Source organism: Pipistrellus kuhlii, unplaced genomic scaffold, assembly GCF_014108245.1.
Source record: "Pipistrellus kuhlii isolate mPipKuh1 unplaced genomic scaffold, mPipKuh1.p scaffold_m20_p_2, whole genome shotgun sequence".
NCBI lineage: Eukaryota > Metazoa > Chordata > Mammalia > Chiroptera > Vespertilionidae > Pipistrellus > Pipistrellus kuhlii.
Window position 1 is genome coordinate 135233991 of NW_023425515.1, and position 15750 is coordinate 135249740.

The following is a 15750-nucleotide window of genomic DNA, read 5'->3' on the forward strand; positions in this document are numbered from 1 at the left end:
TGTGAAGAGGACAGGGAAAAAGATTGGGAATGGGAGGCACGCAGGAGGAAAACATCAAATTGGGGACTGCTGACCATGGGAATGGTACACGGACACTTCCACCCAGGGAGACTGATCACCTACAAGGTTCAGAAACGTCCAGGAGGAGGAAGGACAGCGTGGGAAGCGGGAACCTGGGCGCTGTGCCTGCGCGGCTGCGTGCGCACCAGGGCGCAGGGCTCAGGGGCTTGCGGACCCCGAGCCAGAGAGATGGGCGCGGAGGGGGGGGGGGGGGTGTTACGGGGTGGAGGGTGTGTGTGTGAGTGTGTGCGTGTGCGTGTGTGTGTGTGTGTGTGTGTGTGTGTGTGTGTGCGCGTGTGCACTGTGTTTGGTGATGTCATTGCAACTCGGGGAGCGATGAAATTTAACACCGGCCGGATTCGCTTGGCTCCTCTTCTTCCCGGGGAAGCCGCCGGCGGCCGCAGTCAGAGCTGAGCGCCCGCAGTGGCCACCGGCTCCCTCGCACCCGCTCGGCTTTCCGAAGTGGGTGTGTGCGCTTGTCTGACAAATGTTCAGGCGCGGGTTGTTTCCAAGGACTTCCCCGCCCCCCTTCATCTCCTTCCCTCCCCCTCCACCCCCCGCCCCCCATCCCTTCCTCCTCCCAGGCCCAAAGCAGAAGACTCCACTGGAGTCACAGAGTCGCCTTTGAACCGCCAGTGAACTTGAGGGGCTGCGCTCGCAGCTGAGCTGCTGCCGCCGCTGCCGGCGCCCCGCCGCCCGCCCGCCCGTGAGGTCCCCTCCTCGCCCGCCCTCCCCGGGAGCGCTCCCCCGGCTCCCTGGTTTCCCAGCCAGGGAGCTAGGAAGTCTGTCTGCCCTTTGGGTGCTGTTTCTCTCCCTCCCCATCTCCCCACCCCCCTTTTTTTGTTGTTGCTGTTGCGGTTGGGAGCATCGTTTTCACGTGATTCTGTTCTCCTTTTCCACGGACAGTACCTGCGCCCTCAGCAGAGCGGAGCCGCCTTCTGTTTCCGTTAGCGCTTCGCTGCCCGGACAGATGCATACAAATGCATTTGGGAGCCCACAGGACAAGGCGTGGAAAGGTCTCCCACACGGCAAACGCGTGAGTAGCCCACCCGCGGGGACTCTTGCTTTTTTGGCACTTTTTGAAACAGTTGAGAGCCGCGAGCAGCCGTGGCATCTTCTTCCTCTGGACTCCCCAATTTGTAAAACACCACGTTTGAGAGGAAGTTTCCTGCTGGCGGGGCTCTCCGATAGTTTATGCTTAGAAAAGATCCTGTGGCTCCGGAGGGAACGCTGGTTGGCCCGGGTCCTGACGCGGGCGGCAGCGGCTCCCGCAGCCCCGGAGCTGGGCTCGGACCCCCGCCCGCCCGCCCGCGCTCCGGGCCGCCTCGCACGCCCTCCTTCCCTTCCCTCCCGCGGGGCCCCGGCGGAGCTCCTGCCTCCCCGCCGGGCTCCTCTGGGCTCTGGCCCCGGGATTGCCCGGGCGTTCGCGGGGCCCTAGGCACCGTGCCCTCAGCCCGGAGAGGGGGGCACGGGCTTGGGGCAGGGCTGCGGGATGGGGAAGGAAGGGGGTGCTCGCAGAATGCCGGGCACCAGGGCACTGCTAAGCCCACGGGACTCAGGCAACCGCCTCTGGTCCAACACACGCGCTGAACCTCTGGGGCCGGGGCTGGGGCTGCGCTGGGATCAACTGGCTTGTTTCAGAGGAAGGGGCTGGGAGCCGGGGGTGGGAGGGGGGACTGCTCCTCACCGGGGTTGTTCATGGGGACCCTCCTGTCTGCACCCCGCTTCCTCTTTGGGTGCCGTATCTGCTCCCACCTCCTCACTGGGGAAAGGAGCGTTGATGGGGAGGAGGGTGCATGGCCCGGGCTGGCTGCCCTGGACCCTCTGGAGGAGGTCAGCGACAGTGGGTTGTGCAAGTTTGTTCTGAGCCCGTGGGCGGAAGGGACGAGGTGGCCGGTCTTCTCCGCCTCCAGGCTGCCCCAGAGGAGAGGAGGTGGGAGGAGGGCAGGGGGCGGGACGGACAGGGGCTCCCGGGGCGGGCGGAGGCGGGGTGCGGGGAGAGCCCGCCTTGTGGCAGTGTTTGTATGAACATGTGTTTGTATGAACATGTGCTCGCCAGCCGCTTGCGCCCGGCCCGGCGTGGGCGGCGCGCTCTGTCCTCTGACCCAGGCTTCCAGGCAGACGGGGATGCGCCTCCCCACGTGCGTGCGGCGAGGTGCCGCCCGGAGACCCGAGTCCAAGGAGAGTTGCGCTCTTCCAGTAGCTTTCCCAGAGAGATTCACACAGGTCCCATCTGGTGCCCAGGCTTGTTTCCTGTCACTTTTCTAGATAAAAACTCCTTTGCATGGATCCGCAGGGAAACCTAGGCGGGGTGCAGGGTGGGGAGGACTCAGCGGACCCTTTGGGATAGGTAGCATCTTCTGGCTGATTTGGAATCCGAATGAGGCTCAGACTCCTGCAGGTCCAGAACCCAGGAGCGGCTGGGTGAGGCCCTCCATCTAGAAGCTTCTCTGTCCATCCCTTGCTCTCCCTGCCAGCTCCCCCTCTCCCGAGGGCTTTCCCATGCCATTGAGCAAGGCCTAGCGGCTGACTAATATTCCCCTCAATAGTGACCAACCTTGCGGATTAGAACAGATCTTCTGCTCCTTGGCCTCTCTGTCTTGTCTGGTTTACACTTCCCTTCCAGACGCTCCCAGAAAAGGCCCTGCATAAATTCTTGGGCAGTTTGGGGTTTGTAAATTGGGTCCAGATGATTGGGGGGAGGGAGGCAGAGAAACCACGCAGAATGGATTACACCGAGGAACTTCTGAGGAAACATTAGACTATGTGGAAAGGGAAAGGGAAACCTTGTGGAGAGACGTTGGGGTGGGCCGCAGATCCTGAGTGCTGATCTCCCCTGCCTCCCAGAGGGTCTCTCTGCCAGGGGTCTTGCAGCCTCTTGGACATCCAGTTTGTTCCATTCCAGTTGCCGGTGGGGGTGGGCTGAACCGAATTAAGGGTATTCAAGGTTACATCAGATTGCAGCCCCTCACAGCTCCAATCACACACTGCAAGTGGGCGAAAACTATTACTGATTGAGATTGAAAATATCCAATTTTCATAAAGAATTTAGAGTTCTTCAGTTTGAAAACACATGCGCACACACACACCTCATACCAATAAACCCTACATGATGGAGACTTGGGAGAAGCAGCTACTAAGCTAATAATAATGTCAGGTCACTGAATTAAACCTTAGAGTCCCTAATAAAATCCCTGATATTTTAAATATTCACCATCTTTTTGTGGTGACATTTTCCAAGAGCAGGAGCAGTATTTTGTTATTTATTCATTTAAAATCTTTATTGTTTAAAGTATTACATACCGTGTTTCCCCGAAAATAAGACATCCTCCGAAAATAAGACCTAGTGCATAGAAAGATAAGACATCCCCTGAAAATAAGACCTAGCACAACTTTGGGAGAAAAAATTAATATAAGACATTGTCTTATTTTTGGGGAAACAGGGTATGCTCCTTCACTCCCCCCCCCCCCCCCATTAACGCTCTCCAGCCCATCTCCCCCCACCCCCCCAGGTCTTCAACACTCTATTGTCTGTGTCCATGGGTTGTGTATATGCACACAAGGTGTTTGGTTGATTACCTTCCACCCACTTACCCTCCTCCACCTTCCCTCCGAGATTCCACACTCTGGTCCATGCTTCCCTATCTCTGGATCCACTCTGTTCAGTTCATCAGTTTATTTTGTTACTTAGATTTCACATATGAGTGAGATCATGTGATACTTGTCTTTGACTGACTTACCTTACTTAGCATGATACTCTCCAGGTCCCTCTGTCTCAAAGGGTAAGAGACTTCTTCTTTTTTTTTTTTTTTTTTTTTTTTTACTGCTGCATAGTATTCCATGGTATAAAAGTAACTCGGCTTTTTTATCCACTCATTTACTGATGGGCATTTGGGCTGTTTCCAGATCTTAGCTATTGTCAATTGTGAGGGGCGTTATTTTAAAATCACTGTTCTGATTAGTCATCCACAAACACTGACAGTTTAAAACTGGATCCCTAAGGACATTTATGTCATGGTGTTGCTTTCAGATGGGTTACTTAATGTGAACTGTGGAATTAATAAAAAGGAAACTAAAACCAAAAGTCAGTGTTAGATACATGCATTTAACATATGATTGGAAGGTCTCCCAGGCAAGTATCATGATACTAAAGGGTTTCTATAACCAAAAGGAGGGTTGGATATAAAATCTATTTCCTAGCTGGTATGAAATTCTGTTTTTTAAAATTTGCTTGGTTATGTTTGTATTCAAGTAAATGTTTCAAATTACAATTCCTCAGGAAGATGAATTGTAATTTATGGACAATGATTTTGAAAGTTGTTTAGACATCCTACTTGGCAGCCTGTGAAATTATAGGGAAAATATAAATTTTATTAATGAGAATTAGAATAGCTGTGCTAGTTTTCTTGCCGAGCTTTTAAACTATAACTTATTTTACAATTTGTAATTCTGAATGAGAAGACCATTTCATTTTCATTCTCATAAAAAGCTAATATTATTCCGTTATTCATTCACTCATTTATTCAGCAAATGTTTTCTGAGCTCCAGTTATGTGCCCAGCATGGTTCTAGGCAGAAGGGATAGAAACACAATTGCTACCCTCCCAACAAGCCCATTTTAGTATAGGAAACAGAAAATGAAACAACCAAGTTTAAGAAAATAAAATAAGGTTATATACAAGAGGACACCTAGCTGTCCTGAGTAGGTGGGAAGAATAAGGAGGGATAATACTGGAAGGAAAGGCTGACCAAAGGAAATGAAATCTACACTGAGACCTAAGTGGAAAAGGCATAGAACTTTCCAGACAGAGAACAGTAAGTGGCTCAAAGGTGAGATAGCACAGTGCTTTTGAGGGCCTGAAAGAAATGGAGTTGCTTAGAGCACACATTGAAGGGACCTGGATCTGGAGAGAAACAAAGAGGAAATGTAAAAGGCCTTTAAACCAGGTTACTTTCTTAGATAAGTAAATGGAAGTCAGGATGACCTGACTTCTTGATGTTGGGATCAGGGTGCAGGTGGAAGACACCAGGGAAGTTATATACTTGTTGAAATTCAGTCCACCTGATACCAGTAGATTTATTGACTGGTGTAGTCATTCACTTAAAAATATTTAATAGTAGTATATGCCCAGAATTTTGCTAGGTTAGGCAGCAATCAGTTTAACAATCTCTGTGGTATTATGAGGACAAACTAATTTCAATGTAGTTTCTTTTTTTTTCTTTTTTTCTTGCTACTTATTGGACTTTCTTATCACTTGAAGTTCTTAAGCATTTATCTCTCTGTTTCCATGAATTGCTTGCATGCTTGGAATTTAACCAAAACTTCTAGTACGCTACACACTGGATTAATTATACAAATTCCTATTCAGTTGAATTGATATTCCAAGAAATTTATTGTATATAAGTTACGGACACTTTATTTCTTGAATCATTCAACTGCATCCCCAACTGCTGGGATGAGAACTGTTTTTCAGTTATTTGGGGAACAGAGGACAGAAATTTACTATTTCTGGATCTTAGCAGCTAGTAAAGAACAAAATCTGTAAAGCTGTCATGAATTAGAGACGTTTTTGGCTTGTAAGCCTAGTGTGGTGGAAATTGTTGAAATTATTGATGTACATCACATGTGTGTGTTTTTCAGATTAGTTCACCCTTTCCAGTTGGTTTAAATGAAAATCACCAACTCATAAAATAAAAGTTTCCTATTCATAGTGTTTCAAAAGTCATTCTGACCAGTATAAATCCAATCTATTTAGGAATGAGCATTGGTAGTCTGAAGATCTATATCAAAATACCTGAGGGTCTTATGGGTACCCTAATCAAAAAGATGCCTGGTGTTCCCAAAGAAACTTAGACCCTTCCGATAAAGAGAAAGTTTAACAGCTCCAAGAATTGTTTAGGGAAGATGCCTCGGATGGCTATTAGTTCCTTAAATACTCTGATTATGGTCTTTGGATATTTATTTCTGGCCTGATCCCCTTTTAGGCCTCACCCCTCAAACGTCTGGTTATGTTTTGACTGTGGCTTATCTCATACGGAAAATGTGGCTAACAGACAAGACGTACAGAGTATCTAATATTTGTTAGATATCCTCAAATAGTAACAACCTGGGTTATGTTTTCTGAACCTTTATTGAATGTTTGTTACCATATTATTCTTTTAGACCTAGTTTGATTTTGTTAAATGTCATGAGTATATGTACTCTGTTACTTTATATTGTGACACATGCTCCAGAAATACAAAAAGTGAGCAAAACAGATGTGCTTTGACTATGTGAAAAAAAAATTAATACACTAATTAGGCTTTTTGTTAGAGTGATCTAAACATATGGACAAATTAGAAAACTTAGTGCACTATTTTCATTTAGGTAAAAGAGCCTGACCAGAACTGTAGTAAGACCTTTCTATATTTGTGGTTAAATAACATGGTTTTATGCATAATTTATATAACATCATGCTCTATAATTTTATCTTTGTCCTCTAATGCCAGTATAATAATACACATGAATTTTAGGGTTTTATATTTAGGGTGTACAATATAAAATTTATATTATGACATTGAATAACAGAATATTGAAATGACCTGCCTCGGGTCACACAGCGAGTTACAAATAAAACCAGAATTAGTCTTTTCACTCCTAGTCTAGTGTTATTTTCTTAGCCATGTTTTTAAAAACTATATTTTTAGAGAGAGAGGAAGGGAGAAGGTTAGAGAGATAGAAACATTGATTAGAGAGAAACATCATTGGTCAGCTGTCTCTTGCACACCTCCTACTGGGGATCTTGCACACCTCCTACCCAGGAATCAAACCTGTTCATGGATTAACATTCAACCACACTGGTCAAACTAACCATTTTTCCCCCCAACAGCTTAATAAAGTTATAACTTTTCTAGTAATTTATTGAAATACTGCAGCATGGCTTAGCACTATATGTACAGTATAAGGAAAGTAGCATAGAGCAACTATGCTGCCCTTGACAAGTCTATCACTACCCTTAATGTGGAAATATTTTTAGTTTGTAAGTAAATGTAATATCATGGGGATCAGGTGTGCAAAATCAAACAAATAAACAAGCCCAGCCCAACTCGATATTTCCCAGAAAGCTTGAATCATTAGATATCCATTTTATGCAGTGATGGAGTGTGGCTCTTTATCACTGATTGTCAGTTAAGCTTGATATAGTCTATGTGTTCCCACTCAGAGATGAGAAAAACAGTTAACATGGAAAAAAAGAAAAGAAAAAGAAGGCTTTCACTAACACTAGTTAACACTAGATAACACTATCATAGCAGATTTTTTAAAAAATTATCTTTTCTTCTTTATTTTCCCAAGAGTTAAAAAAAGATTAGGTCTATAGGGAAAAAATGAACAACTCATTGAAGATGAAAATGGTACTCATTTCCTGTTTAAAAATATATACTAAGCCAAAACCGGTTTGGCTCAATGGATAGAGCGTCGGCTTGGGGACTGAGGGTTCCCGGGTTCGATTCCGGTCAAGGGCATGTACCTTGGTTGCGGGCATATCCCCAGTGGGGGGTGTGCAGGAGGCAGCTGGTCGATGTTTCTCTCTCATCGATGTTTCTAACTCTCTATCCCTCTCTCTTCCTCTCTGTACAAAATCAATAAAATATTAAAAATAAAAAATAAAAAATAAATTAAAAATAAAAATAAAAATATATACCAAGTGTCATTGTCATGTAAGAAATGGATAAAAGGTGAAGACCAACTGTTACTTGCTCAGATATTTGCTTACAAATTATAAAAGGTACAATGCATATAGGCTATAATAAAATTACAATTAAAGCATCAAGAGTACAGAGACAGAGGAAAGAGCCAGTCCTCTTTAGGAATGATGGGAAATTTCTTGGAACAGGTGCTGTTTAAATTAGGCTTTGATGAAACCTAACATCCTGACAGGTGGAAACTGAGAGGGCATTTCAGGCACTTACACAGTCTGTCCATGGAATAGAGAATAATGTGGGATGGCTGGAACTTTGGGGGTATCAGGTGGAGTGGGGTCTATATTGCTAAAACAAGAAAGTTGGAGCTGAATAAGGGCATTGAACACCTGGTGAGTAATTTAACTTTTTCTGTTCTTTCTTATTTGGCTGTTAGTTTTGGGCATAGTCCGAAAAAGATAAATAAAATCAGTCATTGATCCCCAAACTCTCCATTACTCACCAGTTTCAGTTCAGAGGTACACTTACATAGGGTATTCGTCATAAATCAGTCATAATTATGACGAATTATGACTGATTTGTCATAATTCCCTAAAATCACTTGGTTAAGGGATGATGTGGATATGTTCATATTTTCCTGTCTCACTTCAGGAATGAACTTCTTAACGTGTGTAGAAAGAACTGTATTTTCTAGTTTTCTCCACTAAGGTCATTTGGTAATTCCATGGGGTGGCTAAATTGCAAAGTGAATAATGCTTGTTGTTGTACTCTTCATTAGTTATATTTATTCTAACTGGAAAAAATGCCTGTTGGGTTGTTAGGAAGGTCTAAGTGAGCTAGATTTCCTTGGGCAGGTGAGACGAACTTCTTTTCGCATTCCGTTTTCTACTAAAACAGCATAATTCTGATGTGCTCTCCTTTAGTGACTGTAATCCTGAGCCACTCATAATGTCACTGATATATATCTTGCCAGTTATTTGTTGAAAATATAAACTTGAAAGGAAAAAAGCTTTCTTTCATACAAATTCTAGATCTATTGGAATCCATCCTAGAGAACCCAGAGAAATCATTTTAATCTCCGGCAGTGGTACTCAATTTTATTTGTACATTAGAATCAGCCGGGAAGTGTTTAAAAGACCCTGTACTATAGACAAATCAAAATCAGAATCACTTGGAGTGGAGGTAGGACTGTCAGGAACCAAGTATTAGGAGTTTTTAAAACTGTCCAGGTGGGTCTACTGTGCAGCCAAGGTGAAAAAGATCCAAAACGTGTGGGCCTTGCATCACCCCTCCAGTGCCATCGAAGACAGAAGAGCGGTCCTCAGAGTGTGATCCCAGTTCAGGGCATCAGCACTGCCTGGGAACTCATTATTAATGCAAAGTGTTGAGCTGCACCCCAGACCTAGTGAGTCAGAAGATCTCAGGGTGGGGCCCAGCAATCTTTAGCCTACCAGGTAATTCCCATGCACTCTGAAGTTTGAAAACCACCAATACAGAGCAGTAGAAAGGATTTTTTTAAATTAAAAATCTTACTTGTGTCATGATTTGTAACATGATTTAAGAAAAATTACATTTAAGTATATTTAGTACAATGTAACTATAAATAGTAAATGGCCTAAGATGCTTTTCTTAGAGTTTGGTACACACATAATCTATATTAGAATTACTTAGTTGAAGATCACATTCTGAAGATCTTCCTCAAATTTATGAATCATCTCTGTGGAAAGGCCCAGAATCTGCATTTGTCATAAGAATCTCAAGTGGTTCTTTGGAAAACAGGCATTTGAAAAGCATTGTTCTAAACGGATGGCACCCTGTCTGGGAATATTTTATAGGCTTCATTAAAATATTGTATATGGTTCACTTATTTGCCCATATGAGTTGAAATTTATAACCCTATCATTTAAAAATGGTGCTCTGAACTGAGTATAACCATAGAATGTGCATTTTTCATTTACTAAAAAATGATTAGTGCCATTTTAATACAAATGTTATTTCCTTTATATCAAGGAGTATAGTATAATTTTATATTATGGTCTCACTTTGTAAAAGATCAACTTTCTTAGATTTAGAGGCTCTTTTTACTAGTTGGTAAAGGTAAACAATTATTGTTGGTAATAGACAATGTACCAATTACTACTAATATACCAGAAACTTAATAAAAATTAACTTTCAGAAGGCTCTGTAATCACTCCTTGCAGAATAGTATTTTACAGAAATGTAATTTGAGGAATTCCTGGGTTAGAATACAAAGCAGAATCAGGATCTATATTGGCAAAATTGAAGTAATAAAATATTGTTCTCCGCATGCTCATTAATTTTTAAAATCATCTCTGTGATTTTTCACTTGGGGAGTAGATATAGCCAATTCTGAGGACTATTCAACAAAATGTGGTTATACTGAAAAAAAATCACAAAATAGTTTTACTTAGCTAATCTATATAAATGAAGATTTTGATTTGCAGTGATTGGGTATTGTGCTCACAAATACTACTAATCAAAATGTTCATGTTGTTATCTATAGGCCATTGATATTTTCAGAGGCAAAGAATCATGCACCTAGTACAAGTGATTTAATATGATATTCAAATGGCTTTTATTATAAATTTCATTTGAAGAATAACTAGTTGCATCAATCTATGGTTAAGTGACTATAAGTTGTGCTTATTTTGTGTAAATTTCTATTACTTTGTATAAATTGCATGTATGGTAATTTAACTTAATATAAAATAACTAGACGCCTGGTGCATGAAATTTGAGCACCAGGGGTGTGTCCCTCAGCCCAGCCTGCACTCTCTACAATCCAGGACTGTTGGTTCCCAACTGCTCGCCTGCCTGCCTTCCTGATTGCCCCTAAGCACTTCTGCCTGTCAGCCTGATACCCCCTAGCCACTTCTTTCCCAGACTTATTGATGTCTAAATGCTCTCGTGCCAGTCTGATTGCCCCTATCTGCCCTCCCCTGCAGGCCTGGTCACCCCTAACTGCCCTTCTCTGCAAACTTGGTCCCCTTCAACTGCCCTCCCCTGCAGGCCAGCGTCCCCCCCCCCCCAACTGCCCTTCCCTGCAGGCTTGGTCACCCCCAACTGCCATCCCCTGCAGGCCATCTTGTGTCCACATGGGGGCAGCCATCTTGTGTGTTAGAGTGATGGTCAATTTGCATATTACTCTTTTATTACAATAGATAGGATAGAGGCCTGGTGCATGGGTGGGGGCCGGCTGGTTTTCCCTGACGGGTGTCCTGAATCAGGATGGGGGTTCCCTTGAGGTGTGGGGCAGCCTGGGCAAGGACCCTGTGGTGGTTTGCAGGCTGGCCACATCCCCTGGTGACACAAGCAGAGGCCCTGGTATCTGGAATTTATTTATCTTCTATAATTGAAACTTTGTAGCCTTGAGAGGAGGCAGGGAAGGCCAGGGCATGTGGAAAGCTTGGCTTCCTACATTGCAGAGGAAACCTAAGCCTCCTGCTTGCTCAGTGGCTGCAGCCATCTTACTTGGGTTAATTTGCATACTTGCTCCTTATTGGCTTGTGGGTGTAGTGGAGGTATGGTCAATTTGCATATTGTTCTTTTATTAGATAGGATATGATGATAATAATAATGTCACCTATACATTTATTGAGTGTATCCCATGTGCCAAGTACTATTTTCTGTGCTACACATGAAGTTTTCCAGTTAATCTTCAAAACACCTTATGAGATAGATTTAATAGATTAAGAAACTGAGGCACAGAGCAATAAAAAGTGAATAATGTGCCCTAGCCAGTTTGGCTTAATGGATAGAGCATCGGACTGCAAACCAAAGGGTCCGGGGTTCGATTCGGTCAAGGGCACATACCTTGGTTGCAGGCTCCTCCCCAGCCTGGGTGCTGATAAGAGCGTGTGCAGGATGCAACCAATCGATGTGTTTCTCTCTCATCAATGTTTCTCTTGTCTCCTCTCTCTTTTCCACTCACCCTAAAAATTCAATGGAAAACTACCTCGGGTGAAGATTAACAACAACAAAAAAAGTAAATAATGTTGGCACTTAAATCCAGAACCCTTGTCCCTAATTAATATGAATATTAAAATACTGTGTAATTAAATAATAAGCTTAACGATTAATCTTGTACTATAGCTCATTTTGTATTTTATATGATTTATAGGTTGTAGAAAGTCAAATAAGTTTTCCCAATTACTTTTCTTTTCTTAGGAAACTGCTTCCTTTTATCGTGCTATGTGTGGCAGGGGCTGCAGTTCATGCACAAAAACAAGGTAAGAAGGTCACTTTGATGCATATTTGCCTATAAAAAATTCTGCTCTGAGCAAAAGCACATAAATTTAAAGTCACCATCGCCTTAAATTCAACAGTAAATAATAAAAATTTCTACCCAGCACAGTGAGATTGTAAGGATGAAGAAACCAATGTTGGGGGGAAATATGACCTTTAAGAAATTTCTCAGATCTTCCATCTGTAAAATTGCTTACATTTTTAAGCAAACTCTTTATAAAAGGGAAGTTTTGTACAGTAAAAAGGCTTTGCTTGTGACTTCATGGTAAGTGGGAGTTCTTGGGGGTGGCAAACTGTGCCTGAGTTACCTTTGCACTTCTTGAAATAACACAACCACATACTAAATGTTCCCTCTAGATTTACATCATTAAGAAACAAAATAAAATTTGCATACCAGTGGGCTTGGGATTTCATTTAATTCAAATGAAGAGGTTTGGAAAATAGTTCTATGTTTTGTTTTGTTTTTGTTTGCAAGCTAGTTGCTCTGGAAATATGGTGATAAGAGTTTCAGGAATCTGTACCTTCATTTATTCATTTATTAAACAACATTTTAAAAGTATCTTCCATTTGCCACATAAAATCCTAACTGCTAATAATTGAAATATGAATAAGATAACATCTCTAGCCCAGTCAGTGTTGCTCAGTGGTTGAGTGCTGACTCATGACTCAAGAGGTCACCAGTTCAATTCCCATCAGGGCACATCCCCAGTAGGGAGCATACAGGAGACAATCAATCCATGTTCCTCTCTCATCGCTATTTCTAGTTCTCTATCTCTCTTCCTCTTTCTCTAACAAATCAATAAAAACATTCTTTTTTTAAAGAGCTAAGGCCAGAGAGAAAAACCCTGAAATTGTGTTGGATCTACAGATAATATCACTATGCCCTCCCTCCACTTTTTTCTCTTCAGCCTTTTATCACCAGAGTGGCCAATTTATTCATTATGACAGAACTAACTCTTCATTTCAATGAACCACTTGTGAATTTAGTCAATCAACCAAATAACTGTAAGAAAATGACAAGTAAACAAAGACAAATAAATGAAATACATGTAGGTAGAGAGAAGGCACAAAGGAAGGAGTGGTGCTCTATCTGATTGACCAAACTGAAAAATAGATAAATACTCTGTCAAATAGTACATTCTTGAATTAAAGTATCTTGAAAGGCATTTTGTAATTCTCTTTCATGGGGAAAAAGTATGAGCTGACATATCACATGTAATTTCATACAATATTATTCTTGACTAAGTCATTTCTGATACTTTAGTTTGCTTCAAGTAGTCATGAAGAGGAGAGAAACTATATCTCTTAATTTCTTATTATTACTATTATAGTTTCTGAAATTTATTATGTACCAGCCACTGTGGTAACAGAATATATATTTCCATCACCACTACCTCATTACAAGTTTTTTTTTTTTTAATAGTTATGCCCATGATAGAACTTCTGAAACCAAGATTAGGGAGAATAAAAGTAACTATTCTAAGGGTTACAGGCTAATAATGGAAGATTTAAGATTTGAGATCAGGTATTTTGACTATAATATCTACAAATTCTTTAAAAAGGAAACAGGTTAAGTATTATAGATAAAGAAACTGAGGCTGAAAGAAGGGTCTTGTCCAGACTCAGACAGTTAAGAGTGGAATCTATGTCCATCTCTGTCAATAACAACAACAAAATTTCACTATACAGCCCCTTGCATCACAATTGCCACCATCTGATGTTAAGAGTTTAATAATTTACAAAATGTATCATAATTAAAATATTAAAAATCCAGGCAAAGAAAGATATAAATACTAGTAAAGGTGAATATTTGTGAATAAAGTAAATGAAAGATATCTTTCAACCTTAGGGTTTTATTTGTTGAATACAAAATGTACTCTTTCATTTCAGGGTGAACATCATAATTATTAATTTTTTTAAAATAACCATAAACTTTTATTGTGAGTTCTTAACAAGAAGAACATCTTTAAAAACTTCTTTGACTTTAGAAAATTGGATACTTATGAGCATAAAAAAGAAATGAAAATAATAGCATGCTATCAGAAATGTAGAAGTACTTTTTTTCTTAAAATAGATTTTTTTTTGTAAGGTTGACATCACACAAAAATATAACATTTAATCAGGAGATTAGAAAAACATTTGCAGAGAAGTTGTGGTTTTATAAATATCACAAATATTATTTGTAACCTTAATTTAATACTGCTGAATAGGTCTATTTGAGCTAATGACAATCCCAAATTAGACTTCTCAGAAATAAATATATTTATACTTATGAGAATTTTTGAAACTTAAAAAAAGTGTTCAAGTAATACAAGTATGTTTTTATTTTTTTGTTAATCCTTACCCAAGGATATTTTTCCAATAAAGTTTAGAGAGAGTGGAAGTAGATAGAGAGTGAAACATCAATGTGAAAGAGACACAATGATTGACTGCATTCCAGGGATGGAGTCTGCAACAGAGGTACATGCCCTTGACCAGAATTGGACTCGGGATGCTTCCGTCTGTGGGCTGACTCTCTATCCGCTGAGCCAAACTGGTTAGGGCTACAAGTATATTTTTAAAAGTCAAGTTTTATTACAAAACATAAAGCAACAAATAGTATCCCTTGATCTTACCCACTCCTTCAATCCTTTACCCAAACTCTCTTTTAGCACCTCTTAGCTTTAACCACCATATTTCTTGGTAATATGTTTATATGTTATTTTGACTTCCTATTTATGATAGTGAAGTTTTAACATTTTTATACTATTATATGCTTCCTTATTCCCACATCCTTTCTGTTTCAATATAGCTTTATCAAAGTTTTTTGTCAAATTAATAGTTATATTTTACTTTACTCTGACCATGTATTTTTTTTTTTTTTTTACCACTGATCCATGCACATTCATAATTTCTTTCCTGCACAGTATTTTTTGTTTGTTTTGTGTTCTGGGTCACTATCACTAATATTAATACTTCTCAGCTACTTCAAAAGAATTCTAAAATTTCTTTGAAAAATACTTTCCAAACATACACCAAATACTCTAATCACTTTTATTTTTATTTTGTTTACTTTGAGATAGTTCATCTGGAAGCTAAAATTCTCCGGTTCTACTATGGATTGATAGTCTCTACATTTCCTGTAGAGTTGATTTCTTTCATCTGTGTTCTAGTCAGTGTCTTGAAACTCAGATTTTTTAAAAAAATAAACTTTATTGTTGAAAGTATAATATTACATATGTTCCCCTGTTTTTCCCCATTGACCCCTTCTTTTCTATCCCCCCAGGCCTTAGCACACTATTGTCTGTGTCCATGGTTTAGTCATATATGTATACAAGTTCTTTTGTTGGCTTCTTCCCATCCACCCACCCACCACCAGATTTTTTTTTCATCATCCGTTTTCTTATTTGAGTGGAGTGTAACACCCAATAGCATCCTGAAAATGTGTACTGAGGTGGTGCATTTTGTACCATTGTATTTCTGAGAATGTGTTTATTTCATCCATGTGCTTCAGGGTAGTTTGGTAGAGTATATAATTTTAGGCTGTAAATAGTTTTCTTCTCTCAGAATTTTAAAAACTTTCATCTGTTGTCTTTTGGCTTTTCATCTATCGAAATCTAATGTTATATGAATTCTTGATTCTTTGTATATGAGCATTCTATTTTCCTCTTTAAACCCTTACCATGATCTATTTGTCCTTGATATTTTGAAATTACAATAATGTACCTTGGTACTGGTCCTTTTCAATTTATTGTGCTGGGCACAC

The 15750-nt window shown here is 40.9% G+C and overlaps 1 protein-coding gene across 2 annotated transcripts in view; it reads left to right on the top strand.

Annotated features, from left to right (window-relative positions):
- The first annotated feature begins 923 nt into the window (after positions 1 to 923).
- The window catches only part of COL24A1 (collagen type XXIV alpha 1 chain), a 293517-nt gene continuing 278690 nt past the window's right edge, over positions 924 to 15750 (top strand). For both annotated transcript variants that reach the window (XM_036446684.2, XM_045584381.1), the window contains exons 1-2: positions 924 to 1096; positions 11928 to 11989. In XM_036446684.2, coding sequence (XP_036302577.1) covers positions 1041 to 1096; positions 11928 to 11989 — 118 coding nt within the window. In that variant the 5' untranslated portion in view covers positions 924 to 1040. The remainder of the gene's footprint in view (positions 1097 to 11927; positions 11990 to 15750) is intronic.